At 42.0% G+C, this 12,574-nt stretch overlaps 1 protein-coding gene across 1 annotated transcript; it reads left to right on the top strand.

Annotated features, from left to right (window-relative positions):
• The first annotated feature begins 1,342 nt into the window (after positions 1–1,342).
• PYGO1 (pygopus family PHD finger 1) lies at positions 1,343–8,693 on the top strand. The gene is made up of 3 exons (XM_088520290.1): positions 1,343–1,428; positions 5,682–5,767; positions 7,469–8,693. The coding sequence occupies exons 1-3, from the start codon at positions 1,380–1,382 to the stop codon at positions 8,588–8,590; spliced, it is 1,257 nt and encodes a 418-aa protein (XP_088376416.1). The 5' UTR covers positions 1,343–1,379; the 3' UTR covers positions 8,591–8,693.
• Positions 8,694–12,574: the final 3,881 nt, after the last annotated feature.

The following is a 12,574-nucleotide window of genomic DNA, read 5'->3' as shown; positions in this document are numbered from 1 at the left end:
CATAGCCAGCCTCCTCCTCATCCTCTCTGGTGCTAAAATGGTGGGACTGAAAACTTTAGCTGTGTTTGCACAACTGTTCGAAGTATCTGTTAATATGGCACTGACATGAGCAAAGTGTTTTTTCCCCTAAATTTCTGAGGGGAGACCAGGAAGTTACAGGCATGGGGTGACCATTCCTGTTCAGACACATCACCCTCCACCCCAGAGAGGTTTGTTCATAAAAGCGTGTGATACCACTAAACTGCGACCAGTCGGAAGACAGAAAACTGAAGGGAAAAATGCATGTATTTCCACAGAATTACAGCGTTACAGTGATGAGAGAGTTGACTGATCTCTCATTACGTTGGAGAGCCCAGAATGATTACTGACATCCTGATGGCCGCTGGTTGTGCTGGCGGGTCCTGTCTCCTCTGAGCGAGGCAGGCGGGAGCGCAGGCCGGGGGGCCATGTCAGCGTGGACCTGCCTGTGCGCTGCTGCCGGCCGCGGCGGCTCGGGCCCTCCGAGGGAGCCCTGCTCATGGCTGGCCAGCAGCAACGGGCACCCCCGGCCCCAGCACCCCCGGGGAGCCGGGACGTGCGAAGCTGCCACCAGCAGCCGAGTGTGACCCGGGCTGGGGTGCGTGGAGCAGCTGCCCCTTGCACAGCCCGGCAGGCGGGCGCAGGAGGGCGCGCAGCCCCCAGGAACCTGCCCAAAGGCGCAGCCTGTGAGGCGCCGCTCCCCTCCTCGCCCCCTCAGTTCGGACACGGGCCGAGGCCCCCATCCCAACGGCCCCAACGGTCGCTCCCAAGGGCTGGGCGCGCGGTTCTCCCGCCGCCACGAGCGAGGCCCGCGGCGGCCGCTCGGAGGGTGGCGGCGGGGACGCCTTTGTTCGGCGCCGGGGAAGGAGGCGGCGGGGCCGGGAGCGCCGCGGCGGGGCCGGGCAGGGCAGCGGGGACCCCCCGCCTCCTGCTGCGGAGGGCTGCGAGGGGCGGCGGGGCCGGCGCGCGGAGCGGCGCTGGTGCCCGCAGGGGGCGCTGTGCGGGGCCTGGCGGCCCCGGCGGCGGGAGCCGAGCGAGGCGGGTGCCCGCAGCCAGCGGGGCGCGGGGGGGCGGCGCGGCGCGGAGCTCCCCGGGCTCCCGCGCAGCCCCCGCGCGGCGCCGCTCGCCGCGGGCCGCCTGGCCCGGGCGCCGCCGCCGCAGGGCTCTCCCGCTCCCAAACTTTGCAAAGTCTGGCGGCTCCGCGGCTGGGGCGGCGGCGGCTACGGCAGCAGCAGCGGGCGGGGGCGGCGGCGGAGGAGGCGGGGGCGGCGGGGGCGGGGTGCAGGCCGGCGGCGGCGGCGGCAGCAGCATCAAAGAGCCCCGATCCGTGGCGCCCGGGGAGCCATGCGCCGCGGGCTGTAATGTCAGCGGAACAGGAGAAGGAGCCCATCGCGCTGAAGAGATCCCGAGGTACGGGGAGGCCGGCCCGCCCGCCCGCCGGGGCCTAACTCCCGCGGCGGGAGGAGGCGGAGGGGGCAGCGCCGCGGGATGCGCGCGGCGGCCGCGGCCCCGAGCGCCGCGGCCGTGGCCGGGCCGGGGCGCCCCGCTGCCCCCGCGGCTGCGCCAAGTTTGCGCGGCGGGGCCCGGCCCGGCCCCGCGGCGCCCGCTGCCGGGCCGCGGAGCGCGGCGGCTCCGGCGCCGTTTTGTTCCTCGGAGCTGCTGCCCATTAGTATGCGGCGAGCGAGCGAGCGCGCCGGCCGCGCCACATGTGCGGGCAGCGCGGTGCAGAGCCCATAAATTACACTCGGGGCTCCGCTCCTGCACCTTTGACTGTTTCTCTAGGATTTGATTTTAGCCGGGATTTCTTTTTTTTCTATTTTACTTCCTGCTACACGGTAGATTTCCTGATTTTCTTGCATTAATAGCGCTGTTGCACGGCTCTAGGGAGCTCTGGAGTACGCGTTTCTTTGAAATGCATCAGGGAAAGGGTAGATAGACGATCTCCCCCCTTATTTCGGGCTGCACTGTGGACTTCAAAGGGCAGTAGCAACTGTGGAGGTTCCTTATAGTGATTAGAAGCAGAAATATGTCTTTGAATGAAGTAATAGAAGACGGTAGGATTACTTAGCTGGATGATAATTGTGGCAAAATGATAAAATCTGGTATTTATTGCTTCTCTTTTTCTCTGCTCCTGCTTTGCCCCTGGAATTCTATTGTTCTTGATGTTTTAAGTTTTTTATGGCTGGGTTAAGTGGGGAAAGGTGAGGATCCTGCCTGCGTCCTCCTGCCACCGAGTCACAGTTCACTTTTCTAAAACTATTCTAGTAACAGCTGGTTTGCAACCTTGAGAATGAGAGAATGAAAATATGCAGCAGTGTTACAAAGGAGACTGGGATTCATTAAACTCCTCCACTCTCAAGCCCTGATTCTGCAAATATTTAAGCACATACAGTGTTTCACATGCCTGAGTTATCCATTGAGTTCAGTGGGATTACTGCTCAATATCAAAACTGTTTACAGGGCACAGAATAGGCTCACTAAACCTGGTGAAAATTAGACTCTCTTTAGTTTCCTGTCTGTGAAAGAATGTGTAATTTGGCCATTTATATTTTTTGAGAAAATATTCTTCCTTATATGAAGCACAATGTAAAAAGACTGCAGCATTCATCCTGTAAAAACCTACAAATGGGTTTGTCAGTGAGTATCAAAGTCCACAGTTTATTTGCAGCATATTAAGCACTGCTTAAATTATATGCAAAAGCATAATTGGCTTATACTAGACTAAGTTGCAGTCTTCAGTTTTCCTGCCTGAAACTGGACATGTCAATCTTGTGTATATGCATATGTGAAATTGAAGAGAATGTGGGACTTACTTATCCATCTGAACTTCACAAAGGTTGAAATACCTTTTATCTGTGATGTATAAGAGGAATAGTTACTAGGTATATATTTTTATCTCTAAATTCATCTATATATATATGATGTCTCAGACAAAAAGAATATTATTTTTTCAGAAAAAAAGTCTCCCATTCTAAAATATCTTTTTTTTTTTCCCAAACAGTGCAAATATCACAACATTCTAAAATACTTAGTACTCATTTTAATGAAAAGTCTGTGCAGTAGGTACCAAAAGCAACTTTCAGGAAAGTTTATTTTGGCTGCATTAAAATAACCCTTATTCACTCTTCTTTGGAGGTATGCTAGGACTAACATTCAATTTCCTTTCATGTGTAAATTAAATCATTATAAAATCCATAGGGGAAAATATAAATTCATAGGGCTATCTTAAATCACTGGCCTCACACAGTGAGAAATGAAAATACAAAAGCTTTGTTCAGTTTCAGACATAGGACCCAGTCCTGCAAACTTCAGCATAGAAGTGGCTTTAGCCATGTAAGTAATCCATATAGAAATCACTGGGAATTAACACTGGAATTCTAATACTTATGTGCTTGCATATTTGAAGGATCTGATCTCAGATAATAAATATATACTGAATTTTATAAAGTTTTAAGTTATAATAATGTAAAAAAAGTAAATGCTTTCATATAGTCCTCAACATTCTATTTGATCATAGACTTATTAAGAGCCAGTAACACAGAAATTGAATTTAATTAAAAGAAACTCAGGTATCTGTTATATTTTGCTATCAGTAATGCAGAGCCATAAACAGGAGAGCACTTGATGCGGCTGTGAAGATGAGTATTCATAGTTCTGTCCCTTTGAAGTTAGGATATGCTTGTAAGAATGCTAGAGAAGAAGCTGATGGAAGGTGTGAGTACACAGCCAAGAGTTTATCAAGCAGATGATTTATAAGGTTGAAAGTTGAGGGACATTTGTATAAAACTTGATCTATATTAATGGGGCTGCAGTGCTTCATATCACTCTAAAGTACGTGCAGAATTTTGCATGCCAAAGCAAGGCGAAAAGGACTTGTGTTTCAGAGTAATCCCCAGTTACCCTGCTGGTAGGTCGTACAGTGATACATTATGCTCAAACATGAATTTATTTTCGGAACATGATCCAGACTTTATGACATGGTCTTTGAAATTCAGGCTTAAATTTTGCCGGTAGTGATAGCTGTTGATTTGGGATGTCCATTTATCATCGGAATGCGTAATGAAATGCTTTGGGAATTACTTCTATAAAAAACGAGATTAAATTTCAACAGCAACAACCAAAGCTAAACAGAACTTATTACAGAAGAGGCAGAGCTGGATTTTTTTTTTTTTTTTAGGTAGAAATCTCTTCAGTCAAAAAAGAAAACAAAGCTTTTGGGGGAGATGCTAGGAGTTAAAAATCTGTCTCTATAGGTAGTGAGAGAACCCCTTTCATCATCTTCAGTATTGGAAGTAACTCTGGGATATTTTAGTTCGCGTGCTATAAGTTTAGTTCTTTGTGGGAGTTTTGGTGTTATTTCACTGAACAGTCCTAAAGCTAGTTTAACTCCATGCTGGGAATATTTGTCTAATGTAGAGCTGTTTAATTTTAGGCATTATGTGCCTTTCCATAATACTGTCCATGAGTTACAGTTATCTTCAGGTTGTTTTTGGTAATGAAGGGAAATCCATGTGTGCAGCATCGTGTATCTTGATAACATTTGGCTTGTATTCTCAATATGAGTTTTAAACAAGTAATAGTACGTTTTTTACTGTTATGGTTACATTGCTGATTTTTTTACTGTTCTGAGTAAAAAAGAATTATATATGCTTATTCTTACATATACATATATATATGTATATGTCTTTAAAGTAAACAAGCTATGCATACTTTTGTCTTGGGGTCATCTCTGCATTCCCAAATGAAAGTAAATTGATTTGAACCCCACAAAGGGAAACCTACTGGGATAATGAGGAATATACTAGAATTTCTTCTTTTTCTCCACAGTCTTATTAGACTTTTAAAAATGAAAGTCATGACTTATACAACTTTGGGAGCTTGTCCCACTCTTACACAAGGTGGAGATGAATGTCATGTCAAGGATGAATATTTCTGTGTAATGTTCAAAGTGAAATCAAGTGATCTGTAAAATGAGCGTTCTTACCTCTTTTTGTGCCAGAGCAGCCATGCTTAATTATTCTATGAGCTTTGTGCACAGGAGGGCAGGATCTAAGGGAATCTGGCTCATTATTTTTTGGGAGGTATCTTTGTTTGATGGCGTTTTGCATTTAAAGAAATTTAGATCAGATAAACTAGAGATCTGCCTAAGCAATATAGCAAGTTTTCAGTGGTTTTCCTTCGCAGACCTGCTAGTGTTTGCTTTTTCCTTCTCAGCATTTTGTAACATACTGTTGTGGGTTGGTAAAATGAGACTGATGAGTGTCATGTCTGTGTAAATTAAAAAAGTGGTGAATCGTAGGCATCATTTTAAGCAATTGGTCTGAAAGTTTATGCAAAGAAGAAATACTTTTGTCTAGTGAATATGAGAGGTTAACAACCAAGGAATCAATAAACATAAAGTAAATGGAAATATTTAATCTTACTGTAATGAGTGTGAATTGGACATTAGAGTCCTAATGGTATCAGGTAACTGTATAAGAGATACTCTACCTTTTAACTCCATGTGTGCTTCTTGAGAACTTATAATGTTAATTATTGGAAGTTCAGAATTAATTAAAGTTCAGTAAGTTTTGTAATGTCTGTCTCTTGATACGATAGGCAAAGACTTAAAATACCATCTGTAAGGAAACTAATGCAGTGTTGCACTGATTGAAATTTTGTAGGTGGCGACAGTGGATTGGAAGGGTTAGGAGGACCAGGAGTGCAGCTTGGAAGTCCTGATAAGAAAAAGCGCAAAGCAAATACACAGGTAAACTGCCTCTGGTTCTTTTGATTTCTTAATAAATAGCGTGTCTGGATGTTGTTTTCGTTGCTCAGAATGTCAGTCCATTCTCACAAATAGAAGCTTTACTAAAGTATTTTTAATGTAAATGCTAAGTTGAAATCTCCGCTCTCATCATCCTTATGAGTCTTCATAGCCCTAGTTACTTTCACCAAAGTTATTTTAGATCTCTGTAGGTTGCCAAAGTCCTATAAAGGGAGGAGCTCAGTGAGACTGAAATGACTGTGTTTGACCATATGGATTTGATTGTGAGACAGACTCTTACTTTAATGACTTAGTAGCCATTGGCAGAAATCTGTACAAAGTGATTAGCTGCCATGAGAGCACTTTTCTTCTTACCCTTACTTCTATATATGTAATAGCTAATAAGGCTAAGAATGTGTACAGTTTGCTAATATTCTGTCCAAACTTTTGCCATATTTTCCTGATGCTTTTCAAGTAAAGGCTGTGCTGCAGGTTCGGCTGCTTTCCAATGAATCTCCACAATTTAGCATTTCTAAGTAGCTGCTATTTCCAGAAAAGGAATCCTAGATACAAAACACTTAATGCAATTAGATGCCTATGATACAGAATTTTCCTTTGTGTTCATTCAGCTTTATGATTGAGAGTACCTATTAATTTTGTACTGCCCACTGAGAGTAACTTTATTTATGTAGGTCAAACAGTCACTTTCTTTTAGGCCTGTTATCCATTTAGATATGGATCGGTTTCCTTAATTTTTGTTTTGTTTTAAAATAGTCATGGTGAAACTTGTTCTGAGATAATTTCAGGCTTTTTGTGTCTTTCTGTTGATTAGAACAGAAATGTGGGGAAAAAGATTGTTTCTTCAGTCTTCACTTATCATTGCTTAGGGTGAATTGCACATTCTGTGAGTACAGTTAGCATCATGGACAGAGGAGAGAGTGAACTGGCTAGATGTTCCCCATAGGCTAGTCTAGAATGAGATTCAGTTGTACAGTCACTCTGATGACATCGAAGCAGTATCTGAGTTCCAAAACATGATTATTCCTTGTAACCAAATTTAATTGTATTTTCATAGCTACTAATGATATCTTCCAGACCATCCTGACAATCACTGAATGCCCGTAGGCCTAGGAGGCTCTTTTGTCTGGCACATAGAAGATAGAAAATTCCCATATGCAAACTACTCTGTACTTTTTGTGGAGGAGGAAAGGAGGGAAGGAATATCATAACATTAGTATTTTAATTTTCTATATCCTTATAGAAATGGAGTGTCTTCAGAGGTACATATTCAGTAAATTGATCCCCAAATTAAACTAAGGAAATGCTGTAAATCTCTTTAAAGCATTTGAAGTATTTTGTGCATGTGTTTAAGTAACACATTGTTTTCTCTGTTCCCTCTTGCCTTAAGTGAAGATGAAGTTACAAGTTATACATTAAGTAGTATTTTCAACAGCCTTGTTGTGCAAATGCACAATTCTTAAAATATTGACATTACTATAAATCACTGTGTTATCTGGGGCCCAAACTCTTCTCTTGCCTCCCCACTGCAATTTCAGGCAGCCTAACAGGGTGTAGTGGTGAGCTTTGCATAACAGCTGAGTGGTTCTTTCAGCAGTGGTGCTGCTAATCCAGGACCTATGTGGTTGGTCTTCTTTCAGGAACATATTAAAGCTAATGAAAATGTTGTATTTAAAATATTTTTAGGGATCATCGTTTCCTCCTCCATCTGAATATGCTCCACCGCCGAATCCAAGCTCTGACCACCTTGTAGCTGCAAATCCGTTTGATGACAACTACAATACTGTGTCTTATAAACCACTTCCTTCAGGAAATCCATATTTTAGTAATCCTGGTTATCCGGGCTTTGGAGGCTATAACACTTTCAGAATGCCGCCTCACATGCTGCCCAGAGTGTCCTCACCATACGGTGGTTCTTATGCTCTCAGAAACCAGCCGCACCCCCTTCCTCAAAACCCTGTGGGAATGGGTTTTAGCCGACCCCACTCCTTCAGCTTTGGCCCACATGATAACCCAGGTTTTGGGAACCAACCACCTTACAGCGGTGGTCAGATAAATCAGAATGTCGGTATTCCTGGTCAACATTTCAGATCAAATCCTGCTGAGAACTTTGGTCATTCTAGTCAGATACCTCACCCTGATGTGCCGACTAACTTTGGTCCTGGAAATAATCCAAATTTCCCAAATTCTCAGCTAGATTCAAACCATTCTTTTGTTCCTCCACCAAACTCTTACAACCAGACAAAATCATCGGCACAAAAGCAAGACTTCAGTCAAGGTGCAAGCAAAGCATCCAGCCAGAACACTGCTACTCATCAGCATCATCACAGGACAGAGGACATTGTGAGTCAAGGTAACAGTGACCTAAAAAATGTTACTCGAAACAATGTGGTAAACCAGGATAACAGCCATTCTAATAGTGCTGATAACACTAATACTGGTCATTCAAATGGGACTCAGAGCAAGTCCCGCCAGCCTCGAGGTACCACCGAAGGATGCAATTCTGAAAAAGGCAGCAAAACACCCCTTCATCCCAGTCGTCATGGTCACTCATCCACTGAACCTGTCTATCCGTGTGGGATTTGTACACATGAAGTTAACGATGACCAGGATGCTATCTTATGTGAAGCCTCTTGCCAAAAATGGTTTCATCGCATCTGCACGGGCATGACTGAGTCAGCGTATGGCCTTCTCACAGCAGAAGCATCAGCAGTGTGGGGTTGTGACACGTGTATGGCTGACAAGGATGTCCAGTTAATGCGCACAAGGGAAACTGCAGGCCCCCCTGCGCTGAACACGGATGGCTAACGACATGAATTGGTGATAGTGGCTGAAATACTTGTTACAAAGGTTTGGTCAAATGCAAATTTGGTATGTCGCTTTCTGCAGACAATCAGTTCTGTTTGATTGCTAGTATGCTGCTTTTTTTTTTTTTTTTTTTTTTTTTCCTTAGTCTGTTTTCATTCAAACTTACATCTCAATTTTGCTATTATTAGTTTCAGGTGTGCAAATGTTCTACTGTTTAATCAGAAACAAGGAACACTTGATCCTGTAAAATGTAACTGAGATCTGATCAGAAGGATGACGTGCATATAAAATTTTACTGAAGACAGAAATATGCCAGTGTGAATAGCCTCTATTCACTTGTGCTAGTGTGTTAACTAAAACTAGCTTTTAGTGCTCAGTTTTGATGGTACTATACTTGCAGGTGCTCATTACTTTTTTTTTTTTTATTATTATTGGTGAATGTCCATTACCGATAATCTTGCTAATCTTTCTTTGAAGGCAATGGAGGTGACATGGAGGAATGTGCTATATTAATAGTTTTTATTTTAGGGATAAATACAGAAGATTTCGTCTGTCAAATAACTGAATCTTCATTTTTAAAATAATGCATTAACACTATTTTTAAATTTAACTTCATGCCTAGCAACACAGTGAAGCCCACTAACTCGCACCTTTATGCTTCCTTGAGAAGGCAGTGGAGCTTCTTAGCAAATAGTTAATTGCTGAGGACACCTGCAAGGTCTTGCACTACTTAAAAATAGTTTAAAAATATGTTGGCATTTAAGCAGATAGAAAAGATCAAACCTACAAAGTTCAGTGCTTTATATCTAGAGAATACCAAAACTAGGGTTGCATGTGTAACCTTAATTAATGTGTCTTAAGCATATACATCAGGATACAGTCTCTGCTTCTTTCGTCATCGTTCAGTCATTCACCTCTGCTCCTTTGTCATTGAAAGTTTTAGTGTCCAGCGTTGGTGCTGTCCAAGAATTGTGAATGAGCTAATGTAGAGAAAGTGCTGCCCATCTCCTAGGGCTTTGAGCGAGAGCCTGCTCCATAAACCTGAGCTTATGCAGTCCAGCTGGCGTGAAGAAGGGTGTGAAGGAATGGAGTGCGCTCAGCACAGACTGAGTTGCAAGATAATTTGGTCAGCAAAGTCTTAAAATTGAAATCAGCCAGTCTTTCAGTTTGGGGGGGAAACAGGAAAAATCCAGGGTGACAAAAAATATAACTTGCATTACAAGGTGAGAGTTTACTGCCTATCAAGGGTGAATATTTGGAAGTTTAGCTTTCTTGCTGAACTTGAAATCCTACTAAAACACATGAATAGCACTAGAGCTTCATGTGTGGCTGCAAGAATTCTCTTCTAATATGGGTAATTTGATCTTATTCTTGATCTCTTTTTTGTTTGTTTTGTGTTAGTATGGATGACTTGAACACTTTCGGCCTAAGCAGCTGGTGTGGTAAAGTGCATAGGCAATTTTGTTTTTACTTAATAAAGGTGGTACTCTGATAACAGACTCTGCTCATAATAATCACCACTGACGGGAATTTTTAATTGCCAGTCATCTGAAAACTAAATAATATGGCAAGCTACTAGTCACATTCCTTAATGTGATGGAAGATGTTCAGATCTGTGGTGATTAGTAATGTAAGAGCCTATATAAAAGACAAATCTGTATATATAAAGTTACTTTTTACAGTAAAGTATTGTTTAAATTCAGTGGACCCTACTGTAGTAATAAAATTTCTTGGGAGAAACATTTTCTGCTGATACACATAACCCTGTTGTTTTAATACTGAGAACCTTTATATACCATATTTTACCATGGAAATGTTAAGTGCAGTATCCCCCTTGTTTGTGTCTTACCTCTCATTAGGAAAGAGAAAGTAATGTCCAAGGTGTGAAAGAGAGAATTTCTATCTTGAGGATTTCCTGTATGGAATCATAAAGAAAGAGGAATGCAAGGCTCCCGTATTCAGCACTATTTACTTTGTTTAGTACAGAGATTAAACTTAGTTTTGTTAGGGGTTATAATGTTAAATAAATTAAAAAAAAAAAAAACTCTGAAAAAATATAGTAGTTTTCCTAGTAACTAACTGACTTCAGTTAGAATTTCCTTTTGATATCTAAAGTAGAAGCTAAGCCAAACCTTGTTTAGATAACTTTGTTCCTGTGGGAAATAACTTTATTTCTGTTACAGCAGTTTGCACTGCAAAGGTTATGGAGCTGATTCCGAATTGCAGCAATGTAAATCAAAACAGAATTTTGTCTCGGTGTTTGGAAATTCAGCAGAAGATCTGGTGATGATGCTATTATCCCAGCATCTTGCTCGCAATGCTCTGCACCCCTGCCCCCAGTCCCTAACATGATGGGCTCTAGATGTTTCAGGGCATTTGTTCTCAAAAGTCCAATTAATCTTAAGATTTTGGAGCAGACACTATACTTTAAAAAACTATGTGTTTGTTAACCTTTTCGATCAATCCTATGTAAAGTTAGGCACGTGCTTTCTATATTAGTTAGCAAGGCATTAGAATACAAATATAGTGTTCTTATGAACTTTTTTTTAAAAAAGGAATATAATTTGATAAGGCCTAAATTGTGTGCATCTGAAAGTTATTCTAACAAATTATTTCAGTTTTTCTAAACTGGTACCCTGTTGGGTTTGTAACCCAGTGAATTTTCTGTGCATACCAACTTGCAGATTCACGACATTAGTAAATGCCAATTTTAAAATATCAAATAAAATGAAACAAAACCTGTTACAGCACTGATCATAGAAACAGGACTGAATAGGATCTCAAAGTCATTTAGCCAATATGCTTGCCCTACTGATACACTCCTGGTGTACCTGGATTCTTTACTTAGAGAATTACACTTTTTCTTTTCTTTTTTTTCTTCTTTTTTTTTTTTTCTCTCTTTCCCTCTGGGTGTGTTGACTAGTAGTAGTTCAAGTATGCACAGGAAAAAGAGCAATCATGTCTTATTAGTACAGTAATAGGAAAATGTCAGCTGGGTAGAATTAGAAATTAGTTATAGAAATGTTGGTGGGAGGGAGGGTGGGCTGATTAGAATAGGTGAGTTTTTTGTAATACGCTACATGATACAACTTGTATTGAACTATCATGTGATTCTTTCATTATTAGTGATTTAGACTGCACTGGTGCTGCACACCAAAATATTGCAAGGATTTTGTAAATCTTAAACCTGAAGATTTTTGTGGGAAGGGCCTGTGTCCTTTTCAAACTGTTCTCTTTCATGCTTGGAAGTGTAGCCTATACTGTGCAAATTTCACCCTGTCTCACCCCCATTTTTTTTCTCCCTAGGCTCAATAAACAGCTGTAAACTGGATTGAACAGCCCTTAATGCTGGCAAACTGACTTGCTTTCTTTTTGTTAGAGACCAATTTTAAATGAGAAAATATGTAATTTACTTTTAAAATACTCATTTTGCTGTAAGTGTCAGTATAAGTGGTAGTGGTCATAGGCTAGAAATGGGGTATCAAAAATCCTGTTTCTTGCTGTTTTACTGATCCCTTGTGCAGCTTGAGGCGAATGGGTTAACGTTTGTGCCATAGTCTGTTCTTTCCTGAGACTGGACTAATGCTTCCAAGGGTGTTTAGAGGTTTAGTTACTACTAGAGATCCTACGATGTAAGATACTGAAGAAGTAAAATGTAATATGATGAAACTTTGCTCTATTAAAAAGAAAGGTATAAGTTAGTTACTATATTTATGGGCTGCTCAAACAGGAACATGCTTTGTCACTTTGTTTTTCCTTTTTTGACTAAGCACTAATTCTGTAAGCACACTTTCAGGCTTCACTTCAAGCGTGTAAGACTTCCTGACAAAGTCAGTAGAACTGCATACAGAAAGCCAAGAACATTTCAAAGTGTTGGCAGTTCTGGGCCCGTGGCTTTTTCTGTAGATATTCTTAGGTAAAATGCTTTTGTGGTTTGAAATTTTTGCAAGCTCAGTGGTGTTCAAATGTAGCACCTCTAACATT

This window comes from Tinamus guttatus, unplaced genomic scaffold (assembly GCF_059628265.1).
Source record: "Tinamus guttatus ecotype Peru unplaced genomic scaffold, ASM5962826v1 Tinamus_guttatus_pri_ptg000004l, whole genome shotgun sequence".
Classification (NCBI taxonomy): Eukaryota; Metazoa; Chordata; class Aves; order Tinamiformes; family Tinamidae; genus Tinamus; species Tinamus guttatus.
The sequence above is the reverse complement of the archived record's forward strand: the minus strand, read 5'-3'. Positions and strand labels throughout refer to the sequence as shown.

What these genes read in the sequence shown, in the direction of transcription:
- PYGO1 (XM_088520290.1), top strand. Translation starts at nt 1,380, where the DNA reads ATGTCAGCGGAACAGGAGAAGGAGCCCATCGCGCTGAAGAGATCCCGA. An exon ending in CGCGCTGAAGAGATCCCGAG is followed by an intron (nt 1,429 to 5,681) that starts GTACGGGGAGGC and finishes GAAATTTTGTAG; the next exon opens with GTGGCGACAGTGGATTGGAA. An exon ending in AGCGCAAAGCAAATACACAG is followed by an intron (nt 5,768 to 7,468) that starts GTAAACTGCCTC and finishes AAATATTTTTAG; the next exon opens with GGATCATCGTTTCCTCCTCC.